The 25911-nt window shown below is 43.0% G+C and overlaps 2 protein-coding genes across 4 annotated transcripts in view; one reads left to right on the forward strand and one right to left on the reverse strand.

The window, feature by feature from the left end:
* Nucleotides 1–1383: 1383 nt before the first annotated feature.
* On the reverse strand, nt 1384–9572 carry SNRPC (small nuclear ribonucleoprotein polypeptide C). Its single transcript, XM_083509317.1, has 6 exons — nt 9458–9572; nt 7693–7735; nt 6541–6649; nt 5084–5173; nt 4031–4135; nt 1384–1737 (listed from the first exon to the last, which is right to left on the reverse strand). The coding sequence occupies exons 1-6, from the start codon at nt 9463–9465 to the stop codon at nt 1613–1615; spliced, it is 480 nt and encodes a 159-aa protein (XP_083365443.1). The 5' UTR covers nt 9466–9572; the 3' UTR covers nt 1384–1612.
* A 3495-nt stretch (nt 9573–13067) lies between these two features.
* The window catches only part of ILRUN (inflammation and lipid regulator with UBA-like and NBR1-like domains), a 36889-nt gene continuing 24045 nt past the window's right edge, over nt 13068–25911 (forward strand). The window contains exon 1 of one of the 3 annotated variants that reach the window (XR_014527559.1): nt 13068–13421. Coding sequence is in view for 2 of the 3 variants with exons in the window: in XM_083509300.1 (XP_083365426.1) it covers nt 13264–13421 (158 nt within the window). In the remaining variant the exon portion in view is untranslated. The remainder of the gene's footprint in view (nt 13422–25911) is intronic. The other 2 variants (XM_083509300.1, XM_083509299.1) reach the window with 2 other exon arrangements.

Below are 25911 nucleotides of genomic sequence, written 5' to 3' on the forward strand. Positions count from 1 at the left end.
CTCACCAAGCTTTTAATGGTGCAAGCTGCCAACTCCCAATTGGATTTCAAATTCTGCAAGTATGGCAGGAATTCTCTAGGAAAAAGTGAAGGCTACACTGCTGAGAACACACTTCAACACTTACAAAAAGCAAACATGACTCATTTTAAGGCAGGTCACATGCTATTTTCATGAAGCAATTATCCACAACAAAAGGGTGTATAGTTGCCCACAATTGCTAGCTCAGCAGCCCTGGTGACTCCATATGTCCACATAAAAAAGCATAGGTTGTATCATAGCAATCTGCTTCTTGCACAACCAGAAGCTGTTAATGAAGTCATAAATACCCAACCCCAAACCAGAGATCACGTTTCAAGTAGTGTTAGGATTGCAGACAAATTTTCCATGAAGGTTCCCTTTAGGTTACAGAAGCAAATTGCTGATAACAAGAAGAATCAGGCTTAATATTTTACAGAATGCTGTTTTTAAATAGTTTTCCATTTCATAGTTTTTTAATTGTACTATCTACTTGTCAGCCACCTTGCAAGGCTTTCCCCCTGAAAGGCAGGATGTGGATGTGTGTGTATATATACATTACAGAAAAATAAATAAATAATAGTAAGTTTCTACTTGTTGGGAAATTTGATTTTATTGAAACCAAATGGTTTCACAGAGTGCTGTTATGCTATGTTTTTCAAAAAGATTAAATAACACATTCATTTACAAATAGCATGTATTCTTCTGCAGCATCAAACTTTTTTTGAGTGTGCCATATGCAGAAAGCTTTTTTTATTAAACTAAAATCTCATATCTGTATTACGCATTTAAGGAATATAAAATGTTGACTGTTTTTCCATTCTATACAGCGTGAGTGGTCACTGTGCTCAGGAATCATTTGCATCTCTCAGACTCAAACTGTTCAGAAGCACAACTCCCCAGCAGTGCTGTCTCAAGGGTTTCTGCTGCTAGAAGACTTGCTGCTTCATACCATCCCAACCAAAAACATAGGTGATGGTAGGAACGCATACCAAAGGAAACCTCTAAGGCAGATCACCAGGAAGCATGGGGAAGGGTAGCTAGGAACACTAAGGTGGATAGAGCAACAGTGTGTGTGTGTGTGTGTGTGTGTGTGTGTGTGAGAGAGAGAGAGAGAGAGAGAGACAGAGAGAGAGAGAGAGAGAGAGTTAGAGAGATCCAATAGCAGGGAGGGTGAGATGATACCATGTGCAGCTCTTGGGGAGAGAGGGAGAACAACACTACCTCCACCAGAGGCAGAGAAGGTGGGAGAATGGCAGTAGTGGCAGCATCATGAACTGTGCCTCAACCATATGAGCAATCTGGTTTATGACTTATTTGTCCTACTGAACCATGTACGTGGGATGAACAACACAAAGACAATGTGTCTAACAAGTATCAAAGGTTTATTCCAATAATGAACAAGGACATGTGTCTGATAAACGTTACAAACCTCTAGTCCAGTCTTCTATTTCTCCCCTCCCTCCTTCACCCATTTAAGTTTGGAAACTGAAAAACCAGGTGGTTTGTTGCTGCTTGGGACAATGGCACCCCCAGGGCTTTTGTTCACAGATGGGTGTACACAAAACACAGGCAGAATGGTCAGTCCACTTCCACTTTATCTGTCTGGACGAGCCATTCCTGGTCTGGTTGGCACCATCATGGGTCTGGATGGAGGTCTCATCATAGGTGGCCCTGGCATCATTGGCATATGTCCTCCCATGGGCGGCCTCATTCCTGGAGCTACAGCAAAATAAATTTAAAGCATAAGAAACGTACTAACCAATTTCTAGTCAAAGGCACCACAATGTCTATTAAAAGTGTCCTGAAAAGACCACCTAGATTTCTAGGAAGAAACTTCCACGTTTTCAGAATGGAAAGAGAAAACTTTCCTAGACTAGTGGTTCTTTGGAAATGTTTTGTCATTTCTTCACTGCAGATCACATTGGTTTAGATCCTAAATTGTTCTTCCATTTATACAGGAGGATGACTTGCTTCCATTCTGTATGCCAATCCCCTATGCCATTCCCAAAGGCCTCCCATCTTCCAGGAGCATATTTCAAGTGGTACAGGAAAGTCCTGTTCCATGAAATGAAGTTTCGTGGAAGGAAAGTTGATATCCAGTTCCATTGTTTTACCTGTCTATGATAGTGCTATGATAGTACATACTTCAAAAACAAGTGCTAGATCTAGATTAGATAGCTTCCAAATGCCGATAGTGCCCACAAACACTGATAATGCCTTCAAAGTTCCAGAATTGGGCAAGAGCTTATACAACATACTTACACAACCAGGTCTTTCAAGGTATCATACACTGCTGTTTTGTACGGCATTATATATTTGGTATTTCATATGGAAGACATTTAGGAGACTCACTTAACACAGACTAAATTATTTGGGCATACTTAATGGTGACACAGGGGACGCGGGTGGCGCTGTGGGTTAAACCACAGAGCCTAGGACTTGCCGATCAGAAGGTCAACAGTTCGAATCCCCATGATGGGGTGAGCGCCCATTGCTCGGTCCCTGCTCCTGCCAACATAGCAGTTCGAAAGCACGTCAAAGTGCAAGTAGATAAATAGGTACCGCTCCAGCGGGAAGTTAAACGGCGTTTCTGTGCACTGCTCTGGTTCGCCAGAAGTGGCTTAGTCATGCTAGCCACATGACCCAGAAGCTGTACGCCAGCTCCCTCAGCCAATAAAGCGAGATGAGCACCACAACCCCAGAGTCGGTCACGACTGGACCTAATGGTCAGGGGTCCCTTTACCTTTACCTAATGGTCACACGGTAAAGAGTATGCCCAACACGTTGCTTACTGCTAAAAGTACTTCCTGTTTTACACATTTTTAATGGTGGCAAAGGGTATTAGTAATATTGTTCCAGCACTGCTTGATGAACAATTGCCTGTTTTAGGTGTTGTGGTCAAACCATGATTTGGGGATTGAGAGCACCTCCCTCCCTTGTTTGCTTAACCATGGGATGATGTGACATCTGAATCAGGCAAACAATGGTTAATGCTAACTAGGACAACTTCTGAATCACAGTTTGCAAACCCACTTCTAGCCATGGATTGAAGGCAATTTGTAGTTTGCTAAATGTGGACTCCACAGCACGCTATGGCATAAGAAAATAAGGAAAAGAAAATGGAATCTGCAAGAGAGTGGAGAAGAGCCTGAGCCTGAAGAGTATTCATCATGGCTAAACCATAATTTTCCTAGTGGAAAGGTTGGGAATTTTGGTGACACTGAAAAAAGCTTTCTTTTGGAATCAGTGAAATGCTTTTTAAGATAAGGTTTTATTCACTCCAGATGTATAGTATGATCTTTTAAATGCATAACAGTCTATGCAACAGCACTACAGAATAATTCCTGGCACCTACTGATCGCTCCAAATTGCACAATGAAACAAAACCAACAAGTGTTAGAATTCTTAACAAATTTGTAATCTAACTGTACCACTGAGGACTAGGGAGGTGGGAGGGAGAAGACTATGGGATGTATCTTCTCTGTTATTATGCTTTGCTTATTGTTTTCATTTTTAGTTTTGTAAAATTATATAAAAATCCAATGAAAATATTATAAAATATTTTAATAAATTGTAACAAGATTAAATATGCTAAAGTATAAATATATTTTAAAAGTAAATAAAAAAAATGTGACAGAAATAAGTTTAAGAATTATACAGAGAAACATCTCAGCTATAACTTTAATCAGTAAATATCAATATATATTTTTCAGATTTGTATCTATACATAGAAACATGAGATCTTAAGGTCCTATGAAACTGGCAAAACCAAATTTTAAATGAATGTTGATTATAATCCAGCAAGAGGTTTATCCCAAGGGGAGAAAACTGGGTTAACCCAGACACTAGAGAGATGGGAGAACTTCCTAGACAATGAAGGTTTTAGGGAAACTTACAACATATCGGAGCTCAAGCTCTAGTTAAGGACCTATGCGCATGCACATACACATATATCTTCAGAATATAAGGAATTAAAGCAAAAAGGCAAATATTTATGCCATCCAGAACTTACCAGGGCCGACTGGCATCATTCCCGGGGGTGGTGGGCCCATCATTGGCATCATTGGAGGGCCACCCATGTGGGGTGCTGGCATCATACCAGGCCGTGGAGGACCAGCTCAAGTATGAAAATAATGGACAAATGTCAAAATAAGTTTGCACATCAACCTGACATCTCAGAAACACTTGAGGTTTTTGAAGATTGCCAACAATCTTTTTGCATCCCAACTGTCTGCTAGTTCTTCACCGTAAGAAGTTAGGAGTTGGTGAAATATCTTATCTATTCACCATTACAACCAGTTGTTGTAATAGTGAATAGGTAATAGTGTAATGAACATCAGCTGTTCATCATCCATAGCTCTTCTTCAGCGATCACTCCTAGCAGAGTAAGATTGTAATGTTATTCGTAATTAATAAATGGCTACTACAGTAGTACATCAGGTTAAGAACATAATTTGTTCTGGAGGTCCGTTCTTAATTATTAAACTATGTTTAATAGGTTATTGTATTTTAGTGTTTTGTTGGAAGCCGCCCAGAGTGGCTGGGGAAACCCAGCCAGATGGGCGGGGTATAAATAATAAATTATTATTATTATTAACCTGAAACTGTTATTAACCTGAGGTACCACTTTAGCTAATGGGGACTCCCGCTGCGGCCGCGCCCGTGCAATTTCTGTTCTCATCCTGAAGCAAAGTTCTTAACCTGAGGTACTATTTCTGGGTTAGTGGAGTCTGTAACCTGAAGCGTCTGTAACCCGAGGTACCACTGTATTCTTTTTAAAGTACAGTGGTACCTCTTGTTGTGGACCGGATCCGTTCCAGAGCTCCGGTTGGATCCCGAGGTTTCTGCAACCAGAGGGACTGCTTCTGCGCACTGTCGTGAGGCAAAACCCTGGAAATATACTTCCGGGTTTGCCGCTTACGTATCCCGAAGTTTATGTAAGCGGGGGGATACGGAAGCGGAGGTCCAACTGTACTACCCAAATAACCACCTAAAGTTTCTCCCGTAACACATACCAAAGTTTTGCCATGCTAGCCAGAGATAAAGCATCAGTATTCATACTTACGGATATTAGGTGGTGGTGGTATCATAGCTCCTCCTGGAGGTGGCGCAGAGAATGGAGTAGGTGGAATTTTGCCTTGCTGAAATGCAGCCGCTACATTAATGCAAATAAATAAAAGCCGAACATAATTAGTTACTGAAGTTTTCCTATACATTTCTGATTCTTTTTAGTGACCAAATGCATACTTTCTATGTGGAACTGCCTCAAGTTTTCTAGTCATGAAATCTCTTCATTTCTGCAGCTGCCTGGATTTATTCCTTCCAGCCAATTTATCTAATCCCACAAGCAGGAAAGCTTCATCCATTTGAATAAACCTTATTTTCAAATAAGTATAAGAGCACAAGCACATTTTCTGTTAAACGTGACTGATGTAAGGAACTTGGCAACATTTACATTAAATTACCATGCGTGTCTCCTCAGAAGTAAAACCCACTAAGTTCAACTGAACTTAATTCCAGGTAAATTTGCTATTTTAAACACACTGACTGCTAAGAAAACCTCAGTGATCACATTGGGAGACATTAAAGTAAGCATGCATAGGATCCTACAGTAAGGCCATTAAGATGTGCAGATCAAACTGAAGTGCTTTCAAAAGTTTCAAAACTAGGTTCTAAACTGGGGCTATATTCCTATCACCATTTACCTAAGGGTAAGACCCACAGAACTCAATATGACTTACATCTGAGTAAATGTGCATTGGATTGCTCCATTAAACATCCACATTTATTTATTTAAAGTTGAAAACATTAAATAAACTACCAAACCAAGATTTTAAAAAAGTATCAGTGGTGAAGAGCATGAAACTAACAATAAAACTAAGTTTTCAAAGAAAAAGTAGAAAAGATACCACAAAACAATAGATGTGCTCAATACATCAAGCAAGCTTGATCTTCCCTCAGGGAAAGCCTGGACAAGCAGATGAGTTTTAAGCAGGCACCAAAATGCCAATACTGCAAGTGCCTGCCTGGTGTTTGTTGGAAGCACATTCCAAAGGGCAAAGGCCCTTAGTGGACACAAGATTAAAAACAAGAGCATATGGCACTCCTAAGAGTCTCCCTTAGAAATGTTTGTCAATGTGTTGGACAAAGATACTTAAAGGAACCATTTCCCCAATATTTTAAGAGAAACATCACCAAATATGGTCCCCTCAGCTCAACAAGAAAACAACTGAATAATAGGTTATAATTTTTTGTTGTTGTTAAGGGCTTGAATGTGGTAACATAGGACACAAATTCCACAATTCTTCAACAGGGAATTCTTATCAAAGTCTGCATTCATTATTACATGACACGGCCTTTAAGTCCAGCAGTTCTGCAACTTTCCAATAAAGGAGCTGAAGGAGGCAGAGCTTCAACTGCAAACATGTTGTGGAAAAAGGATTGAACTAATTCTCTAGGTAAGTGTAAACTTCAATCAAATAAACAAATGTGTGAAACAGCCATTGCATTGATATGACTTACTCGTTTTGTCAATCAGGCTCTGTGCTTGTTCTTCCATCCATTTTTGATAGTAGTCTTTCACATTTTCTTTATGTTTCCTGCCACTGCAATGGGTTTTCCTCACAGATGGCTGCAAGAAATGAAACTTTTGCTCTCCAAGCACCAAACATACCCATGTGTCTAAAATATTGATAAATTTCACCTAACCATTCCTGTACCAATATAGGAAGAGAACCTTTACATATAGTCTCCAATACAGTAATCATGATTTTATCTCAAACTAGTAAACTACCAAGTAGACATGAGAATCTAGTGACTTTGCTCACTGAGTCACCATCTTTCAGTATTCATGATGACATAAAGTAAAATTGACATTTCTCTTCAGAAAGTTGTCAGGACAACAAGTAAAGGTAAAGGACCCCTGGATGGTTAAGTCCAGTCAAAGGCGACTATGGGGTTGCAGTGCTCATCTTCCTTTCAGGCCAAGGGAGTCAGTGCTTGTCCACAGACAACTTTCCAGGTCATGTGGTGAGCATGACTAAACTGCTTCTGGCGCAACAGAACACTGTGACAGAAACCAGAGCTCACTGAAACGCCATTTACCTTCCTGCTGCAGCAGTACCTATTTATTTACTTGCACTGGCATGCTTTCGAACTGCTATGTTGGCAAAAGCTGGGACAGAGCAACGGGAGCTCACCCCATCGCACTGATTTGAACCGCCAACCTTCAGCAGCACCACCCGCTTTTACCTACCTCAAGATAACAATGAACAGTCAGCATAGTGATTTTATTAAGGTCATGGTTGGTCACTAAATATTTACCCAAGCAACCATCCTGCAGCCAACCAATAGTCTTCAGTTCACATCCATGATATTGAGCTCAGGCATATTTAACTTCTACCCTGACCTCTCTCATTCATTTAATAATTAATCATGTATACAAATTATAGTGAAATTAATCATGAATATAAATATTTGCAGCATAGCATAGAAAACTATTGAAGTTCACCACACAATTTCACATTGAGGGTGTTTTTAGAATGACATTCTATCTATCTAGATGAAAGTGATAGGCTTGCATATTAGATTTTATTTAGGAAATGTATTCAGAAGTAATCCTCTGAAGAACTGTTTTAACTTTCATACTGTAACATTGTGAAATGTCCTACTTACAGAGTCATGGGTGAGGTAAGTATCACAGTAATCACAATAAAACCTGGAACGAGAGACAAATATGCACTGGAAGTAGGGTAATGATTGTTTGCTTCTTAAAATATTGGTGTTTTCAAAAGTTTAATATGCTTTTTAGTTAAGACTAGTAATTTAGTTCTGTTGCTTTTAAAAGAAGAAGCTATTTCACTATATTTTCCTCAAAAAAAATAAAATAAAAAATTCACCTGTTTTATGCAATAGCATCCTTCAGATTTACTTATCTTTTATCTATGTGCAAAGATAGTTTCTATCTAGTCATTCTCATTGATACAGTGGTACCTCGGGTTAAGAATTTAATTTGTTCTGGAGGTCTGTTCTTAACCTGAAACTGTTCTGAAACTGAGGTACCACTTTAGCTAATGGGGCCTCCCACTGCTGTGCGATTTCTGTTCTCATCCTGAAGCTAAGTTCTTAACCCGAGGTACTATTTCTGGGTTAGCGGAGTCTGTAACCTGAAGCTTCTGTAACCCAAGGTCCCACTGTAATAATATGAATCCCTTCTTAAAGAGAAAGACTGAGAAAAGAAATCAGTGTTGTATGCAGTGCTCTTTGTGTGTGGAACAGAATTTCACTTGCAATCAGGACCACCGTCCTCTCTCCCCCCCCCTACAGCCCTCCATGCATCCTCAAAATCTGCTCCAGAGGTTTGGAGGACCAGATTTTGGATGTGTGCTAGGGTAGCAGAGGCTGTCCTCTTGTAAAAGCAAAAGTCCACTGATGCAATACTGGATTCAGCTCTTTCTTAAGTGACAGAAGAACAAAATGCACTGGTTAACAGTGACAGTGTCAATCACAGCTAACATCAGAATATGTTAGAACTGTATTAGCCTAGATAGTTCAATTGGTTAGAGTGTGGTGCTGACAACGCAAGGTTACAGGTCTGATCCCTTATGGGATAGCTGAATATTCCTTTATTGCAGGGGATAGGACTATACGACCATCGGGGTCCTTTCCAACTCTACAATTATATGATCCTATGAACAGCTTGTCCCCGCATACAGGGCAGCTGAGTCTGTGAGCCCCCAAGTATTTTAATTATTCACAATGCCTCAAATATTCCCTGGCATGGTGCGAAGTCTAAATGGATTCTTCCCAGAGGGCAGTTTACCAGGAGGCAGCACAAGTTGTCAGAAAATATGCAGTCAAATCTCATGATCAGTGGGACATAGTTGGAAGTAAGAAGAAGGGTCACAGCTCAGGGGTAGTACCTACTGTTTTGACGACAAATAGAGAAGACGGGGGGGGGGTTCCAATCCCCATAATCTCCTGGTAGGGCTGGGAAAGCCTCTGAAATATGGAGAGTGGCTACCAGTCAGTACACTGGCAGCAGTAATGAGCTAGATGGACCAATGATCTGAGCGTATATAAGGCAGTTTCTTTATGTTTCTGCGAAGACCTCAGCCTTAAGGCCTCTGCACGCACACAAAAATGGTGTGTGTGTGTTATTTGAATTCACGAATATTTGTGAGGAAGCCCGACCAAGCATTAAGAGCCACAACTCTCTTTAGTGAAGCTATTAGGAAGCCCACTTAAAGGAATTACGTACACGTGTATAAACCAGAACCAGCACAGAGAACGTACACAAACAATATACGTAAATATATGGGACAAGCCACCTGTCCCCCCCCCCCTCCACAGAACATTGTTCTACTCAGTCTGCATGCACTTTTCACCCTTCCCATTTCCCACCAGAGCTTTTCATACGAAGGCTCTCCAGTTTACTCACTTGGGCATGTTGCTCGCTAGCGATGCGCTACCGGCCGCGCAAATGTCTAAAGGAAATGGCGCAATTATTATGCGACAACCGTTCCCGGTTGTTGTTGTTTTACCATAGAGATTTAAAAAATCGGACTTCCGGCAAAAAATAAAAAACGCCCTTGTATTGCGTCTCTATGGTCAATGCAGAACAGAGGCGCTCCTAAGCCTTAGGCATTTCTATGGTAACCCCCCACTCTATATTCCTCGCCTTGGAAATTAAGAGAGCAAAACCATATACATTTCAGGCCGGAAGTGATGATAACCGGTTATTACCGTGATCATCGTTACCTTTATGAATGGCGCCGTACAAAACACGGGAGATAGATTCCTACCTGAGGGGCTTACAATCTGCAAATCAACAGAGAGGAAGGAAAGGAAAATGGAAGTAGGGTAAAGAGGGCTAGATCTTCTGTCGGTTGCGCATTTAGGTTAGTTGTTGTATGAGGTGGGGTTGTGTCAAACGGATTCATCGAAAAGGTTGTTGTTATTTCTTTTTAACTGGAAAAGTCCATAACTTTCAGATTTTGCATCTATATGATGACTTATTCCCCTCCCCTCATCTGTGTTAATTAGAAATTAATGACAAATTAGAACATCTAATTTACACCTTTGATAATATTAAGACTGCATTTTTTTATATTCCTGTTTTTGACCTATCAATGAACCTGTGTATATGGATGGAGACAGACCTGGCTAACAAGAAGCTTTTGTATTTTCAGAGATGGAGAATTAGCCATGGTTAGGCTTGCTGCTTCCCAGTAAACCTTGGTGCAACCGGATACCCACACAACACCCAGAGCTTTTCTTTTTAAAGCCAGAAATCACTGTAAATAGTTTATGGGAAAGCTTGGGGTTGATAACTCTGGATTCAGCAACATTGTTTGATAGTACTTCCTGTTCAGTATCGTTTTAGACTTTAGGTGAGGGAGTCATACAGGCAACCCTCCCCCCAATTTACATGGGGGTTATGTTCTGGGTCGTCACACGTGTCAGTGGAGCACACGTAAGCCCATCCCTATTCCAACCCTGCCCTCTTCTGGTGCCAAACACAGTGTGTGCACGTGCGCAGTCACACGTGCATCAAATATGCACAAATTGAGAGTTGCCTATATTTTAAAATCCTCCTTCATATAGAATATTCTCATTGCATGCAGAAAACTAGAATAACAGGACTGATGGGGATGAAATTGCTGGCACCTGCAGATTGAAATGGTACAGTTCATAAAAGATGGTATCATGTCATTTTGCTGACAATGTGTCTGGTAATACTAGAGACCTTCAAGTTCAAGTAGTTTTTTTATTCACCACGGGGACAGTTGGGTCATTGAGTAAGGCAGCAAAATAGGTAGACTTACTCTAACATTCATCCCTAACACATGCTAAGAGATATAGGTCCAACAAAGTTCCAGTTGTCTTGGGAAAGGTATTCAGCAGTCTTCTGCATGCTAATGATATTTAGAAACCTTAAATTGAAGCAATTCCCATTTGTGCAACTTACTTAGTATAAAGTATATATGACAGAATTCAAAATCCATGAGCCAGAAAGAAAAACCATCAGATTCTTAGAATATTCCATCCATTACTCGGGACCAGTGTCATCCTTTCTTTCTCCATGTTGATGTATAGCACAATTGGTCTGTTCTTCCTTTAACATACTGCCCTAAATTTGTGTTTCAATACTCACGGTAAAAATATTGAAAAACAAAACACTGGTGTCAATATTACATATCACCTTTTGAACAATCTTGTGTTTCAAACAGTACAGTTCTTCCAGCTTGCTACCTACTTTAAGTCAAGGCTAACCTGATTATAGGGCAGGTTGGAGGCTTCATATTGGGTGGCGGATTCAAGCAGAATTTTGGACAAAATATGTGATCCGTAGTTCTCAGGCTTCCAGCAGCAGCAGTTGGGAAAGCGGCTCCAAAATGTAACCAGGCATACATATTGGGCCCAGGCCCCTGAAACATCTTGTCTTCCTCATTTTCAAGTAGTGAAAATATTAAAACTAGACGTGATCTGATTCTAATCCTGCTTAAGGTTCTTTTCCCACATAATAGATAAAACCTTCTCCAACGAGATGGACTACTACAATTGACTTGGTTATCAAATGCTTCCTTTTTATGCTGGATGGCATATGATTGGCACTGTCATTCTGAACACTTGGGGCACAATCCAAAGGACAGTTGGCTTTAAATAGTAATTCTATTACTAAATAGTAATAGAATGAATGCACATTATTAAAAATAATACACCTACTTTTTAGATCTAAAGAATTAGTTAAATGAATTACCATTTATTAGTGGCCATTTAACTTATTTTTATCATTGACTATATGACAATTTAGATATATGAGTCAGGTTAATTAATTTTCTATAATTGCATGACAAAGATTTTGTCAAATGATTACTTGTATTTAAATTGAGCACTTCCACAGTTACCCAGCACAATGAAATGCACAGATATGTTGTGTATATTTAATGTTTTCATAGCTGCATACCTTTTGTTTTTATGTTGTTGTTTTTTGCCTTTGAAAATACCTACAACTATGTTGTGAAATGCAGTGAACTGTATTTGCATCAGTGTTTCTTTTAGAAACTGAAAATGCTTTGTCTCTATCAGATCTGTAAAAACCGGCCCTTCTGGCAAAACCAGATTAGCAAATTTACATAAACTGTGGTGAAAACGTTCTGGCTTGCCTACTTTAAACAACCAGGGCTGCAGTTTTAGGCATATTTAGACTGTAATCCTAACCACATCTACTCAGAAGTAAATCCTATTGGAGTCAATGGGGGCTTTCTACCAAGTCAGTGGGTTTAGGATTGCAGTCTTACCTAGGGGCAAGCAAGCTCCATTGAATTCAGTGTGACTTTTGAGTAGACATGGTTAGGATTGTAGCCTTAGGCTATGAGCCTACACACACTTACCAAGGAGTAAACCCCATTGAATTTAGTGTGGCTTACCTCTGTGTAGACATGTACTTCTGTGTTACACGGTATTGGATGTGTGAAGGCTTACTGAACTCAGCGGGACTTATTTACGAATATACATGCCTAGCAATTGCACGTGTTTCTTAAAAGCATCACGATCAGCTTTCACTTGCTTTTATTTTCTCGTCACTTTTAAATTTTATTTTAGCTTTCAATGCCCAAACTGGATACCAGTGTCAGAAATCTCATTTAAAAAACAACACCCGAAACACCCGGGGTTTATTAAGAGTATTTTAGGGTACACAACGTAGTTAACAGTATAGAGGGTTAAATCCCCTCCGTATTACGACAAGAGAAAGAAAAGGGCAGCAGCCGAACAAAACGAACAGAAATGTCGCTTCTGAAAAGAAGGATACAATCTGATGCACACTTATTTGGAAGCAAGGAGCCCCGCTGGGCTCAATGGCACTTACTTCCGAGTAAATACGCGTAGGATCGGGTTATACAAGCCTCGCTGCCCAAATTAAAAAGAATAATAACCCAAAGGCGCTCAATCTACCTTAAGCGCAGCTTATTTGCATCCAGAAACCGCCCCCTCCCCTCTACTGCATTGGGCTGTTTGTGTTTTGGTCCCCTCTGCTATGATGTCATCACGTCTGTGAGGTCACGGCGCGCGGTGACGCTGGCAACGTCGGCGTGCCCTGCGTGCTACTCGCCCGCTTGCTTTTCTCGCTCACTCCCCCCTCCCCCCCATGCAGCTCTGAGGAGGCGGTAGTGGCGGCTCACGGGCAGCCCGGGGCCTAGTGGAAGGGGCCGGGCTGGCGCGGGCAGAGGGGCTCCCGTCGCCATGGAGGGGATGGAAGTGGACCTGGACGCCGAGTTGATGCAGAAGTTCAGCTGCCTGGGAACCACCGACAAGGACGTGCTCATTGGCGAGTTCCAGCGGCTTCTCGGCTTTCAGCTCAGCCCCGCCGGCTGCGCCTTCTTCCTGGACATGACGAACTGGTACAAGCCCTGAGGGGAAGCAGGGGAGGCGGGTGGGCAAGGTGGGCCGCGGCTGCGGGGGGGAGCGGCGCGTGGGTTGACCGTGTGGGTCTTGGCCGTGTTCTCGGGAGGGCTGAGCGGAGGAGGCCCTGGCGGGGCTGACTTCGCCAGGCCCAGCTCGCTCTCCCGGTCCTGGGGAAGTTGCCCTGCCAAGGAAGTCCGGGCGAGGGCTGGATCCCGAACGCGCTGGCGGCGGGGGAGCAGCGTCGCGTCTCTCCTCTCTTTCTATGGTGGACCAGCTCCGTCCAATGTAAACAACCTCAGTGTGACGCGTCTTCACTCGCGGAGCATGTCATACAAGTGCCGCCAAAATATAAAGGAGCAGTAGTCGCTTCTACCCACCCCCCTCCCCCGTCTGTAAAGGCATTTGGATGAGGCCCTCTTTCGACAGGAGTAGGCGTCATCTTGGGTCCAAATCCGTGGGTCGTCTTGTTCTCCTTAAAGGCTTCGTGCTTCGTGACAGGTTCCGTCATGTTATGGTTTCGTTTCTAATTGTGTCTCTATATATTCAGCAATGCAAAAAGGGTGTCTGTTCGTTAGAGTGAAAGCCAGAGTGCAAGTTCACAGGCCAGATGTTTTCTTCTTAGCTGGAATACAGTTCATATAATCTCAGTGGCTGGATTGCATAGTGAGAATGTGGATTATTAGCTCAGAGTTCAGAGTTTGGGAAAACATCTCTTGGGATTGTTTACTAGTTTCATTTGCCAGGCATATAATTAAAATTTGACAGTGTCTGAAATCTGTGGTCAGCTGTCACAGATTTATGTATACTCAGATATTGATTTTTTCTCTTTTTGAGTGTTTTACTTCACAGCTACCCTGTGAGGTTGGCTAGTCATGTTATTATTATTATTTATTGTTGGGGATTTCAATATCGGGGGCTGATCAGTGAGTCCATGACAGAAGCAAGGCTTGGATGTCTAGATCCAATCCCAGTTCTCTATCAGTAGGATCACACTGTAAACATTGGAGGTCAAATAATTTATGGGCAATTGTTGACCATGGGTTGGGCCAATCACATCTGTATGGGCCACAGTTGAAAAGGCTGGAATCATACGAATCACAACTTTAATTACTACTTCCTAAAGAGTGTCGAATTCTCAGGTTTGTAAACTAAAGGTTCTAAAAAGCCATGCCTGCAGCGTGTGAGAATGTGGTGGAGAGGTGTGGTGTTGGAGCATGTTTTCAGTGGCTAGCTCTTCCTGTTTCTTTCTCATACTTTTTCCTGCTATCACTCTACTACATGCATAGCTTTCCTGAATCCCTTCACCCACCAATTTTGCTTTACAAAAATGCCACTCTATTAAAAATATTATAATTGGAAATAAATACAAAAATGTGTGTACACATATAAAGTTATTTTGAGCATGGGGTATCCAATACCTTGGTAGCTCAAACGGCTGAACAAGGGAACATGAAAAGTATATTCTTGCCACATTTCAACCATACATGGAAATCCAGTTGAAATTAATGAAGTAAACATGATTAGGATTGGACTGATAAATAAGACACCAGTAACTGGTTTTCTGTCTGGTGTATCATTTCTTTATTTTATTTGTCAGGTATGTATTTTACACTTTTTCAAAGGATCTCAGCTTGGTGTGCATAAGTGTCTCATTTTATCCCAAGAAAAATAAGAGGTAGGTATGGTTATGCCTACACTAGAACCTGGTCTATGTAGATGAGAGAAGCTAGTGTCTGGAATATACAATTTCAAAATGTAGGTAGGGACTTGCATAATTGCATGCTTCATTGTGGGGGGAAAATGATTCCTACAGAAAGCAAGGAAGTCAAGAAGAAGAAACCTATGATGGCACTCTCTACCTTTACATCAAGGTTAACTGTGTGAAGGGTTTTATTTTGTTGTGCAGCAACATTTTTCGGGAGCCCCCACTTACTGTCTGATGTTGTGACCCTTGGGAAAGGGAGTGGCCCAGCTGTAGAGTGCAGGGGTGCTAAAAATGATTGGTTTATTTCATTACACTTCCAGTTAAAAGATCCCTGGTATCAATTTTCATAAAGATCCTCTCTTTGAGATACTGGAGATCTGCATCTAATTTGTGTCATAGATAGTAGGTTAAATTAACCAGTCTTCTACTTAGGTCATGTAAAGCCATACTACAGGAGGAGATCAAATGCTTCTTTTTAAATTTTAAAATAATCAAGGTTCCATGTTATGTCTGAACTTTGGCTAGTTTAATATTTATTCAATGATTTGTGAACAATTTAGGATCATCAGCCATGGTTTGACCTGTTGGAACTAACCATAATCTAAACTAAGTAGAGTTCCCAGAGTTTAAACACAACATAGGAGAGTATGCAGGAAAGTATGCAAGACTGACATTTGTTGTAGCTTGTGCACATAATGCTAAATTACAGTTTAGGACACGGGTCAGCAACCTAAGGCCCATGGACCGGAAGTGGCCTGCAGAGGTCGTTTGACTGGCCCATGAGCCACCCCCGAACTGAGTTTCTCTCTTACGCGCTGCGCTAAACCAGCACAGCGCACCACGGGAAATCGCGTCTGTACATGTGCAGAGGCTGAAAATCATGGGCGGGGGCGCTCACAGTGGTGCACAATCCGGCCCACAGAGGGATCTCCGCGGGACCAATCTGGCCCAGGCAAGATAAACCTTGCTAACCCCTGGTTTAGGACATGTTCTGTCCAAAATGACCTTTATTGTTACATTATCCAGCTTGCTACAACTTTCAGTCTCCCCACTACCCCCGCCATGTTCCCATCTTTTGTCTGTTTACTAGTAGGTAAGTACAGTCATACCTCAGGATGAATACGCTTCAGGTTAAGCATTTTCGGGTTGCGCTCCGTGGCGACCTGGAAGTACCGGAACGTGTTACTTCGGGGTTTCGCCGCTCGCGCATGCACAAACGCTCATGACATGTGCATGCACGGAAGCGGCGAAACGCGACCCGCACAGTCACGTGTTACATTCGCTTCAGGATGCGAACGAGGCTCTGGAATGGATCCCATTCGCATCCAGAGGTACCACTGTAGTATTTTCATGCCAACAATTGCTGAATGCACTATCAAGAGTGGCTGTTTGGGGAGATGTTGAACGCTTCCTCTAGTAATAAGTGAAGTGGCCAGACTTGGGCATAGTTCTCATAGTTATCTAGTGTTAAGTCTGAGAGCAGATTCTAATGTTGCATGAGCAGAGGGTTCCCCAAACTTTGGGAGCAGATCTTGAGGATGAATGGAAAGCTGTGAAGGGGAGGGAGAGGAAATCTAATTGAATGAAATGTGTTTTCTCTGATCACATTTGGATAGTGCTGGATACAACCTGAAGGGTGAGGTGGGGGACTGCCTACACCCAGAACTACTTATAAAACCAGATATGTAGCTGAATTATGTAGGACTTCTGTTGAACAATGTTGGTGTGTGTTGTAATAGTATCAAATAAAAATCACACATGTTTTTGACTGCCCATATCTGCTGCCTGCCTGTTGGTTGAGGAAAAGATTAGGTCAGAAGTGGAAAACCTTGGATAGGGGGTGGGGGGCAAATGTGGCCTTTCAGTCCTTTCTGTCTGACAGTTGGGGCCCATCTTAGATTATTCCCCCTACTCAGGCTATGCCCCTCTCCAGCACTGTTCCATACTCTCCTCAGGTTTTTTTGATTGCCTGGAATGTGTTCATGAACAATAATGTCTCTTGTTTTCCTGGATGGAGGGGTGTGGGGTGTGTGTGTTTATGTATGTATATATTTGTATATGTGTTAATTGTATGTGTGTGTATAGAAACCTCTGACCTTTGTATGGCTGGAATGTAGCCTACCAGACAGCAGTAAGAGTCATAACTGTTGCTGCATAACACTTTTGCCTCTGGCTCTGTCATTCCTTGTGGCCCACTGAAGGCTCCTCAAAGGGATTGTGACCCTGGGGCTGAAAAGTTTCTCACTGCTGAGTTAGGTGCTCCTCTCACTAGTTCAGTATCTATAGCCATTGGCATATCAGTGTCCAGATTCCCATCCCTGTCCCGGTAAAGGAGAGGAAGGAGTAGTCTTGTAAGGGTTGAAGGGTATATTCTGCTCTGCTCCTTCTAATTTGCTTCCCCCACCCCATTTTGGGTCCCTACATTATCTGTGGAGTATTCTGTCCTTGCATCCCTGTTAAAACTTGTAGAGTAGAATTCCTGGTAGATGCCTTGTGTTCAGAGGCCTGTAGTAAGACTCCTGTGAGGAGGCTGAAAAAATAGGTGTTGTACAGCTGCCATTCATCCTTTTCTGTTTGAGTCTGTTAATCTTGAGAATGTGTGTAGTTTACCCAAATGGCCTCTTTTGAGCTTCAAAAGCAATTTCCCATCTTTTTCAATCTTATTTATGTACTGAAGAGTTCCATAGGTTTGTAGCTGAATTTCCCCCAGGAATACTATTTGATGCATGAGCTGACTTGTCTTGCTGTATCATATGTATCTAGTGTTATGATGGGTTACTAGGTAAATATGGCCATGCATGGAACTAGTCACGATCTTATTCTCTAGCCTGGTTAGTCAGTGGGATACATCAGTATATGCTATTTTCTGCTGCTGACGATTGTAACACTGATGCAAGAAGGATAGACACTCTGCAGGTAAACATTAAATTGGCACTCATCTAACCTGCTCTTTCTAAGTCTTTGTTCTCCCCCTTACTTTTGGCCTTCTAGTAGTGCCAGTATAGTTGAGTTGATGTACCTGTGTAACTGCAGTCCTCTTCCTGTGTTTTTAGTAGCTTGGGAGCTGCTAAAGAATGGCACCTTTCACCATTGCTCCGTACTACAAAAAAAAAAGGAAGAAGAAGAAAGAAGAAGTCAAGTTTACATGAGAGCTGCTTGCCATGGCTTCTTGCCTCACCACTATCATTCCTCCATACACTTGAAATAATGATGGAAGGGGAAAGAGCTGTAGTATAGATTCTTTCCACATGACCCTGAACTTTGGCTATTGAATAATGTTCAAAGAAGTCATGCTGCAAATCTTATTGCACCACTGTGGCTATATTACCCAGGAGAGCAGATCTGATGTGGCACGGAATCATGGGGTAGGCTTCTTTTGAGAAACCACTGAAAGAGATCTTCTCTTGTTCTGACTTCACTTCCATTCCTGTTAGCTGCACCAGAATGTCCTGTTGACGATCTACAGTGGTGCCTCGCAAGACAAAAAGAATCCGTTCTGTGATTCTCTTCCTCTAGCGGTTTTTTTGTCTTGCGAAGCAAGCCCATTGACGGATTAGCGCTATTAGCGGCTTTTAGCGGCTTATCTGCTGATCGGATCAGCTGATAAGCGGCTTAGCGGTTTAGCGGCTTAGAAAAGGGGGGGGAAAGGGGGAAAAACCTGCAGGAACTCGCAAGGCATTGTCGTCTTGCGAAGCAAGCCCATAGGAAATTTGTTTTGCGAAGCACCTCCAAAACAGAAAACCCTTTCGTCTAGTGGGTTTTCCGTCTTTCGGGGCATTCGTCTTGCGGGGCACCAGTGTACCTGCAAAAGACCTTAACTGCAGCCCTGTAATGTTTATAGACTCTGAACAGTACAATATATGATAGGATTGTGTTTAGATTAAAAATATTTTTAAAAAGTACTATAGTGTTTTGTCCTTTGAGTTACATAATTTCACTTGGTCTGAAAATATATGACATTGCAGTTTGTAGGATAATCCCCCCCCTTACTGTAAACTACCCTGTGATTCTCGGATGAAGGGTGGTATTGAAATTTAATAAATAATAATAATAACTTGTGGTCACTAATATGTCCATAGGAACAGTATTCCGTTGCCTTGCAACAAAAATGTTATTATTTGATATTGGATAGTACTTTACAAAGAGCCTGGTTGTTGTTGTTTTTTAAAAAGGTTACTCAGTTTGAATATTAGATATTTGGGTTTATAGTGAAGATATTTTACTGCCAGTTCATCTATGAGAAGTTCTGCTGTTTATTAAATGCTGAGCATGCATTCCATTCTTCTCTTCTCCACCAGGTGATATGTAATCTAGAGAAAGCCTGCTGACTTTGAAAACATATCTAGCACCTTAAGTTTAGATACTGTGATTAGTGAGCTGTCTTGAGCCAATTTAGCATTTAACATTTTCTAACTCCTTTAACATTATGCTTCAACTTGTTTGAACATGTTCTAGTTCTTTAATGGTGTAGAGTTGCCATCTGTCTGGTTTTAAACTGGCCTAATTGTAGGTTTCACCTCTCTTTTTCCTTGGGTGGTTATTGTTTTATTTTCAGCTCATTCTCAGTGGCCAGTAAAATTTGCATTTCTTCAAATGAATTGTATACATACACACATGAGTGGGCTCTTTTGTTTTGAAGTTGAACAACCTCCCTGCAGTAAAGTTTACTGTAATTTAAAGATACTGGACTGCAGTGGTTTTGAAAAAGTGTATATTCTAAGCAAATACCTGCTTTTTAGAGACTGTGATAGAGTTGGGGCATGACTCTGGGATGAAACAGTTTATCCTGACACATTTCAATCTGGATTCAGACCTGGTTATGGCACTGAATCACTCTTGCTCACCGTGATGGATGACCTTTATCTTGAGAAGGGCAAGGAATATGACCCTGTTATTCTTGTTTGATTTCTCAGTGGTTTTAGATGTTATTAAGCATGGCAACCTTCCGAGCCCACTTAGTGTGGTAAGTATTGGAGGCAGGGTTGGATTAAAAGAATAGCGTTGGATGATTGTCTTTCAGTCACCTGGCAATGGTGCTGTAAGGTGGCATAGGATACTATCTTGTCTCCAAGGCTGTTTAATATTTATATGAAGCCATTGGAGATTTGGAGTGAGGTGTCATTATTACACTGATACCCAGCTCTATTTCTCTGTAACATCTGAATCAGGGGAACTCATGGACATCCATTGAGCCTGCATGTTGGAAAATTAAGATAAAGACAGTATTTTTTCACACAGTTCGTAACTGTGGAACTTGCTCCCACAGGAGGTGGTGTCCCTTCCAACTCTACAACTCTATGATTCTTTGATCTAGTTGAGATTCCTGCATTGCAGGGGATTGGACTAGATGCCCCTCAAGATCCCTTCCAACTCTGTAATTCTCAGATTTTGTTTAAGTCCTGAACTGGCGCCTAGACTCAGTAGTGTTCTAGATGAGGGACAATAAATTGAATTTGGCAAGATGGAAGAACGGTGGGTGGGTGGTTCCTGAATCTGGATAATTGGTCAATTGCCTGCTTTGGACAAGGTCGTACTCCCCCTGAAATATCAGATTCATAGTCTGAGTGTGCTTCTGGATTCATCTGCCACTATTGGGAGTGTCTTTTAAGAGCTACAGCTGATATGACAACTGTGTCTATTTCTGGACCAGGATAGCCTGACCGCTGTCATCAATGTGCTGGTAACTCCCAGGCTAGATTACTGCACTGTGCTCTATGTAGGGCTTCCCTTGAGGTTGGTCTGCAAGCTACAGCTGATGCAAAATGTGACTGCTCAACTGCTTGCTGGGGCAGCATATCGCCAACATGTTGCCTCTCTGTTGAAAGAATCAGACTGACTGGCTGCCAGTTAGCTACCAGGCTATGTTTATCAGACTGGTTTGTACAGCTAGGGATCATGATACCTGAAAGAGCATATCACTTGCTATATATCCAATAAATCACTGTACTTTGAAAGTCAGGGCTTCCTGCAGATACCATCTGATCAGGATGTCTGTTCCATATAATGTAGTAATTGTGCTGTTCATGTGGTGGTACCTATCCTTTGGAATTCTCCCCTTGAATGTGCTGTCTTTATTTTTATTTTTTGGCACCTACTAAAGACCTTCCTCTTTCATCAAGCCTTTTAAACAGAGATCTTTCCCAGTCTGCATCTGTACTGAGATTGTTTTAAATATGTTTGTATTGGTTTATCACTTACTACTTGCAGCCCTGTGCTCCTGTGGTAAGAAAGGCAGAACATAAAGTAAATAAATATACTTTTGGGGGGTATTGGGTAAGAGGGATTGGTAAAAATATGAAGCACTTCTGCTGGCCCTGAGCAGCTATCGAATACAACACATTGATTGTGTAAAGAATCTTGTAAAGAAGCTGGTAAAATGCGGACTTGACTATGCTACCACTCAGTGGATTTGTAACTGGCTGACTGACCGAACCCAAAGGGTGCTCATCAATGGTTCCCCTTCATCCTGGAGAAGAGTGACTAGTGGGGTGCCACAGGGTTCTGTCTTGGGCCCGGTCTTATTCAACTCAACATCTTTATCAACGACTTGGATGATGGACTCAAGGGCATCCTGATCAAATTTGCAGATGACACCAAACAGGGAGGGGTGGCTAACACCCCAGAGGACAGGATCACACTTCAAAATGACCCTGACAGATTAGAGAACTGGGCCAAAACAAACAAGATGAATTTTAACAGGGAGAAATGTAAAGTATTGCACTTGGGCAAAAAAAAATGAGAGGCACAAATACAAGATGGGTGACACCTGGCTTGAGAGCAGTACATGTGAAAAGGATCTAGGAGTCTTGGTTGACTACAAACTTGACATGAGCCAACAGTGTGACGCGGCAGCCAAAAAAGCCAATGCAATTCTGGGCTGCATCAATAGGAGTATAGCATCTAGATCAAGGGAAGTAATAGTGCCACTGTATTCTGCTCTGGTCAGACCTCACCTGGAGTACTGTGTCTAGTTCTGGGCACCACAGTTCAAGAAGGACACTGACAAACTGGAACGTGTCCAGAGGAGGGCAACCAAAATGGTCAAAGGCCTGGAAACGATGCCTTATGAGGAACGGCTAAGGGAGCTGGGCATGTTTAGCCTGGAGAAGAGGAGGTTAAGGGGTGATATGATAGCCATGTTCAAATATATAAAAGGATGTCATATAGAGGAGGGAGAAAGGTTGTTTTCTGCTGCTCCAGAGAAGCGGACACGGAGCAATGGATCCAAACTACAAGAAAGATGATTCCACCTAAACATTAGGAAGAACTTCCTGACAGTAAGAGCTGTTTGACAGTGGAATTTGCTGCCAAGGAGTGTGGTGGAGTCTCCTACTTTGGAGGTCTTTAAGCAGAGGCTTGACAACCATATGTCAGGAGTGCTCTGATGGTGTTTCCTGCTTGGCAGGGGGTTGGACTCGATGGCCCTTGTGGTCTGTTCCAACTCTATGATTCTATGATTGTTTGACATATATGGTATTGATTAGATCCAGGCTACTAGCTAAACCTATTTCTCACTGAAATCACCGTGACAAGTTAGTGGTGACTTGAGTCCTGTTGATTCAGTGGGGCATAAGTGCAACTAACTTAGTCTGTCTGGATCCAAGCCAATGAACCTAATGTCTAGGTTTGCTGCTGTTGATCCTTTCATTTCACTTTCACTATAGTATCTGCTCTGGACCCACCATAAGTGCTTTGCCTGGCTAGAATGTCCTTTAAAAAATAGGGGCATTTTTGCCATTCAAGTATTTTATTGCTTTTTCACATAAAATAAACATAATTTGAAATATAAGCAACAACAATAGCAGCTAGTCTCTTGCTTGCTTGGATAGAGGAGAATAAAGGGAGGTAGCATGGAAAAACATGGCTTTTGGGTGGCTGGCTGGCTGGCTGGAATGTTGTACAAAACGTTTATTCTGCCTGTTTGTCCTTCTGACTTGCTCCTTAGCTAGGGGGTAAGTATCCTGTCTTTAACTGAGGTAGTGGTGGGGGGAAACCACCACAGATACTGTAAACATGAAGCTGGTTGTTTTCCCTTTCCTGGACAAAAAACCAGCATCCTCATTCAAAGATGCAAATTCTCCGCTTGCACCCACATTGGGGGATGTTGTCATCAGCCAAACCTGCCAGGTGAAAGGGGAAGAGAGACAGGGTATGTGTTTTTAAAAAGTGCCAAACTTTTATCAGATCATCCTAGAAGAGGGAAGGTGGGGGGCAAAGCTAAGTCAGATTCCTCTAGACATGTCAACGCAGAGAGAGAAGAGTTGCGGATGGGATCACAGTCGGTTCCAGATTAAAATTGTAACCCCACAAAAATATTTCCTTAAAAATGTTTGGTGCTGGTAGCATGGAATTGACATCTCCCACTCCACTTAATATCTCCATTCCAGCATGTGGAGAGGCACAGGTTCCCTATCCCAGATCTAGACATTATGAACCTGGTTGGGTCTGTAAATTTCAAGGTGGGTGATACACTGAAGCAGTTATTTGTTAAAATAGTTAAGAGATTTTTGCAGGATTTCAGAATTTGAGCAGCAGTGAAGCTAAAGTGTAGTCTTGGTGCTTTGAAGTGCTATACAGGTTGACTCAGGTCCTGACCTTGCACCATTTTCCGTTTTTTCTCTGCTAATGTGAGAACTAGAAATTGATCTCTTCTGAAATAAAAACTAGGGTTCTTGGAAAACTAGATACATCATGCTGCAGTGCTTATACATGAAAAATGCACGCATATCTGTTGCAAGCATTTTCTATGCAGATATTCAAACAACAAAATTCAAATACATTTTATTTCTAAATATTTTTCTTAGATTCCTGATTCCTAACAGGCAGGAGTCAAAAACATTGATATGTTGTAAGCACTAGCATATTTTTTTGCCCCGCAATCCAGATTTTGTGTCTAGAGCAGTGTTTCCCAACCACTGTTCCGCGGGAAAAATTAAAAAATTCGAAAGATTTTTATTTTTTAAAGTCAAATTTTCGATTGGGGCGCCGTCACTAGATGACCCCTGGGGTTCCCTCCCTCCCTCCCGCTCTGCGCCTCCCTCCTCCTCCTCCGGGGAGGCCCTTCCTGGCTCTCGGCCAAGGCTTGGCGGCTGCCACTCACTCACTCGCTCGCCCACCCGTCCCTCCATCCCTGCACCCGGCCTCTCCCCCTCCGTCCCTGGCGCGGGGGCTGCCGGGATCCGTAGTCCCCTCGCCCTTGGGCTCCGCGCCCGCGCGGGGTGCGCAAACTATGTTTCCCAGCGTGGCCTGGCGGGCCGGGCGTTTTGTTTGAAGCGCTCTTCTCCCGGCCATGGAATGAGCGCAGCGGCGGCGGCCGGGCGGGCAGGGGCTCTTCCGCGCAGACCCCGCGCAGCCTGCCTGTGCCCCCGCGGAGATCGGGCGGCAGGATGGAGCCCGGGGATCCCCGCGGAGGCGGAGGCGGAGCGGCGGAGGCGGAGGCTGCCCCCCAGGTAGGGCTGCGTCGGGGTTTTTTTATTTTTGCAATGCTGCATCCGCGCCGGAGGGGACGCATCGGACCGCGGGGAGACCCCTTGGCGGGCGTGCAAGGCAATGCATGCGTGCAGGCGTTGCATGGAGTGCAGTGCAATGCAATGACAACGCGGCGCCCTGCATGCATGCATGCAACTTCCACTGGCGCTCCGGACTTGGCAGGTGAGGGGGGTCCCCAGTGGGCGGCAGAGAGAGCTGGGAGGGCGAAGGGGAGCCGGGGGGGAGCAGCGCTGCTCCCCGAGCCGAGCCCGGGGGGAAACTTCGGCGTTGTTGCGCCTGGTGTTGGAAGCGGAGGCTGGCGGGGGCCCCTCACCTGCAAAACCTGGTCGCCTCTCATATATTTCGTGCATTGCATTCATCGCCCGCTTTCTCCTCCAAGGAGCTCTCGGGGGCGCGCGTGGTTCTCCCCGTGTTATCCTCGCAACAACAGCCCTGCGAGGTGGGTCAGGCGAGTGGCCCAAGGGAGCACCCAGGAATTGTCCTGGCCAGGTGGGGTGATTTGAACCCTGCTCTCTGCCCGGTCTTCGTCCTCATTTAGCCCCCACATGTGCATGACTGTGCATGACTGAGGTTTTCCCCCCTCGTCTTGGCTATGGTGTGAGTCTGTGCTGTTAATTAATGGGGTTCTGCCTTCGGAGAAGATGAGCCAGCCCTCAAGGAGGTGATTATGTAATTTGCTAGCAATTCATGTCCCTCCCGGCGTGACGCTGCGCGCTGACGTCACGGGGCTGTAATGGTGGTGTGCCTCGAGATTTTTTTCATGAAACAAGTGTGCCTTTGCCCAAAAAAGGTTGGGAAACACTGGTCTAGAGAAAAGTGGCAGATGATCAGCGAGAGAGTGCATCCAGTGTTCTCTGTGTGCATGCTACCCTGCATCCAGGAGGCATCTGTTGCAATGATGGCATTGCATTTTATGCAATACTACAGTGGTAGTATCTGTTTCCTCCCACCCACCACCCAGCCTTTTCAAGCTTGGAAACACTGATATATCACAGGTAGCTGTATCCTGCTTTTTTTAGTTGAGGTGGAGGCAGGGGGGATAACGGCAAACATAATATGTTTTGTCCCCAGATAGAAAGAAGGTGAGAAGCGTTGGTGGCTGACTAGGGGGTATTTAATAGGGCTTCTGAGGGTTTTTTCCAGTTTACTATTTTCAATTATTTTGTATAATGCCTCTCTCTGACACTCTTCTGAAGAACTAACTAGCTTCATTTAAAAGGCGTATCAACAGAGACTTTTTCTACAGACCATGTGGTGAATCATAGTTAGTGTTGTACAAATAAACCTAACTT

The sequence above is a fragment of the Podarcis liolepis genome (genome assembly GCF_965112155.1).
Source record: "Podarcis liolepis genome assembly, chromosome: 6".
Classification (NCBI taxonomy): domain Eukaryota; kingdom Metazoa; phylum Chordata; class Lepidosauria; order Squamata; family Lacertidae; genus Podarcis; species Podarcis liolepis.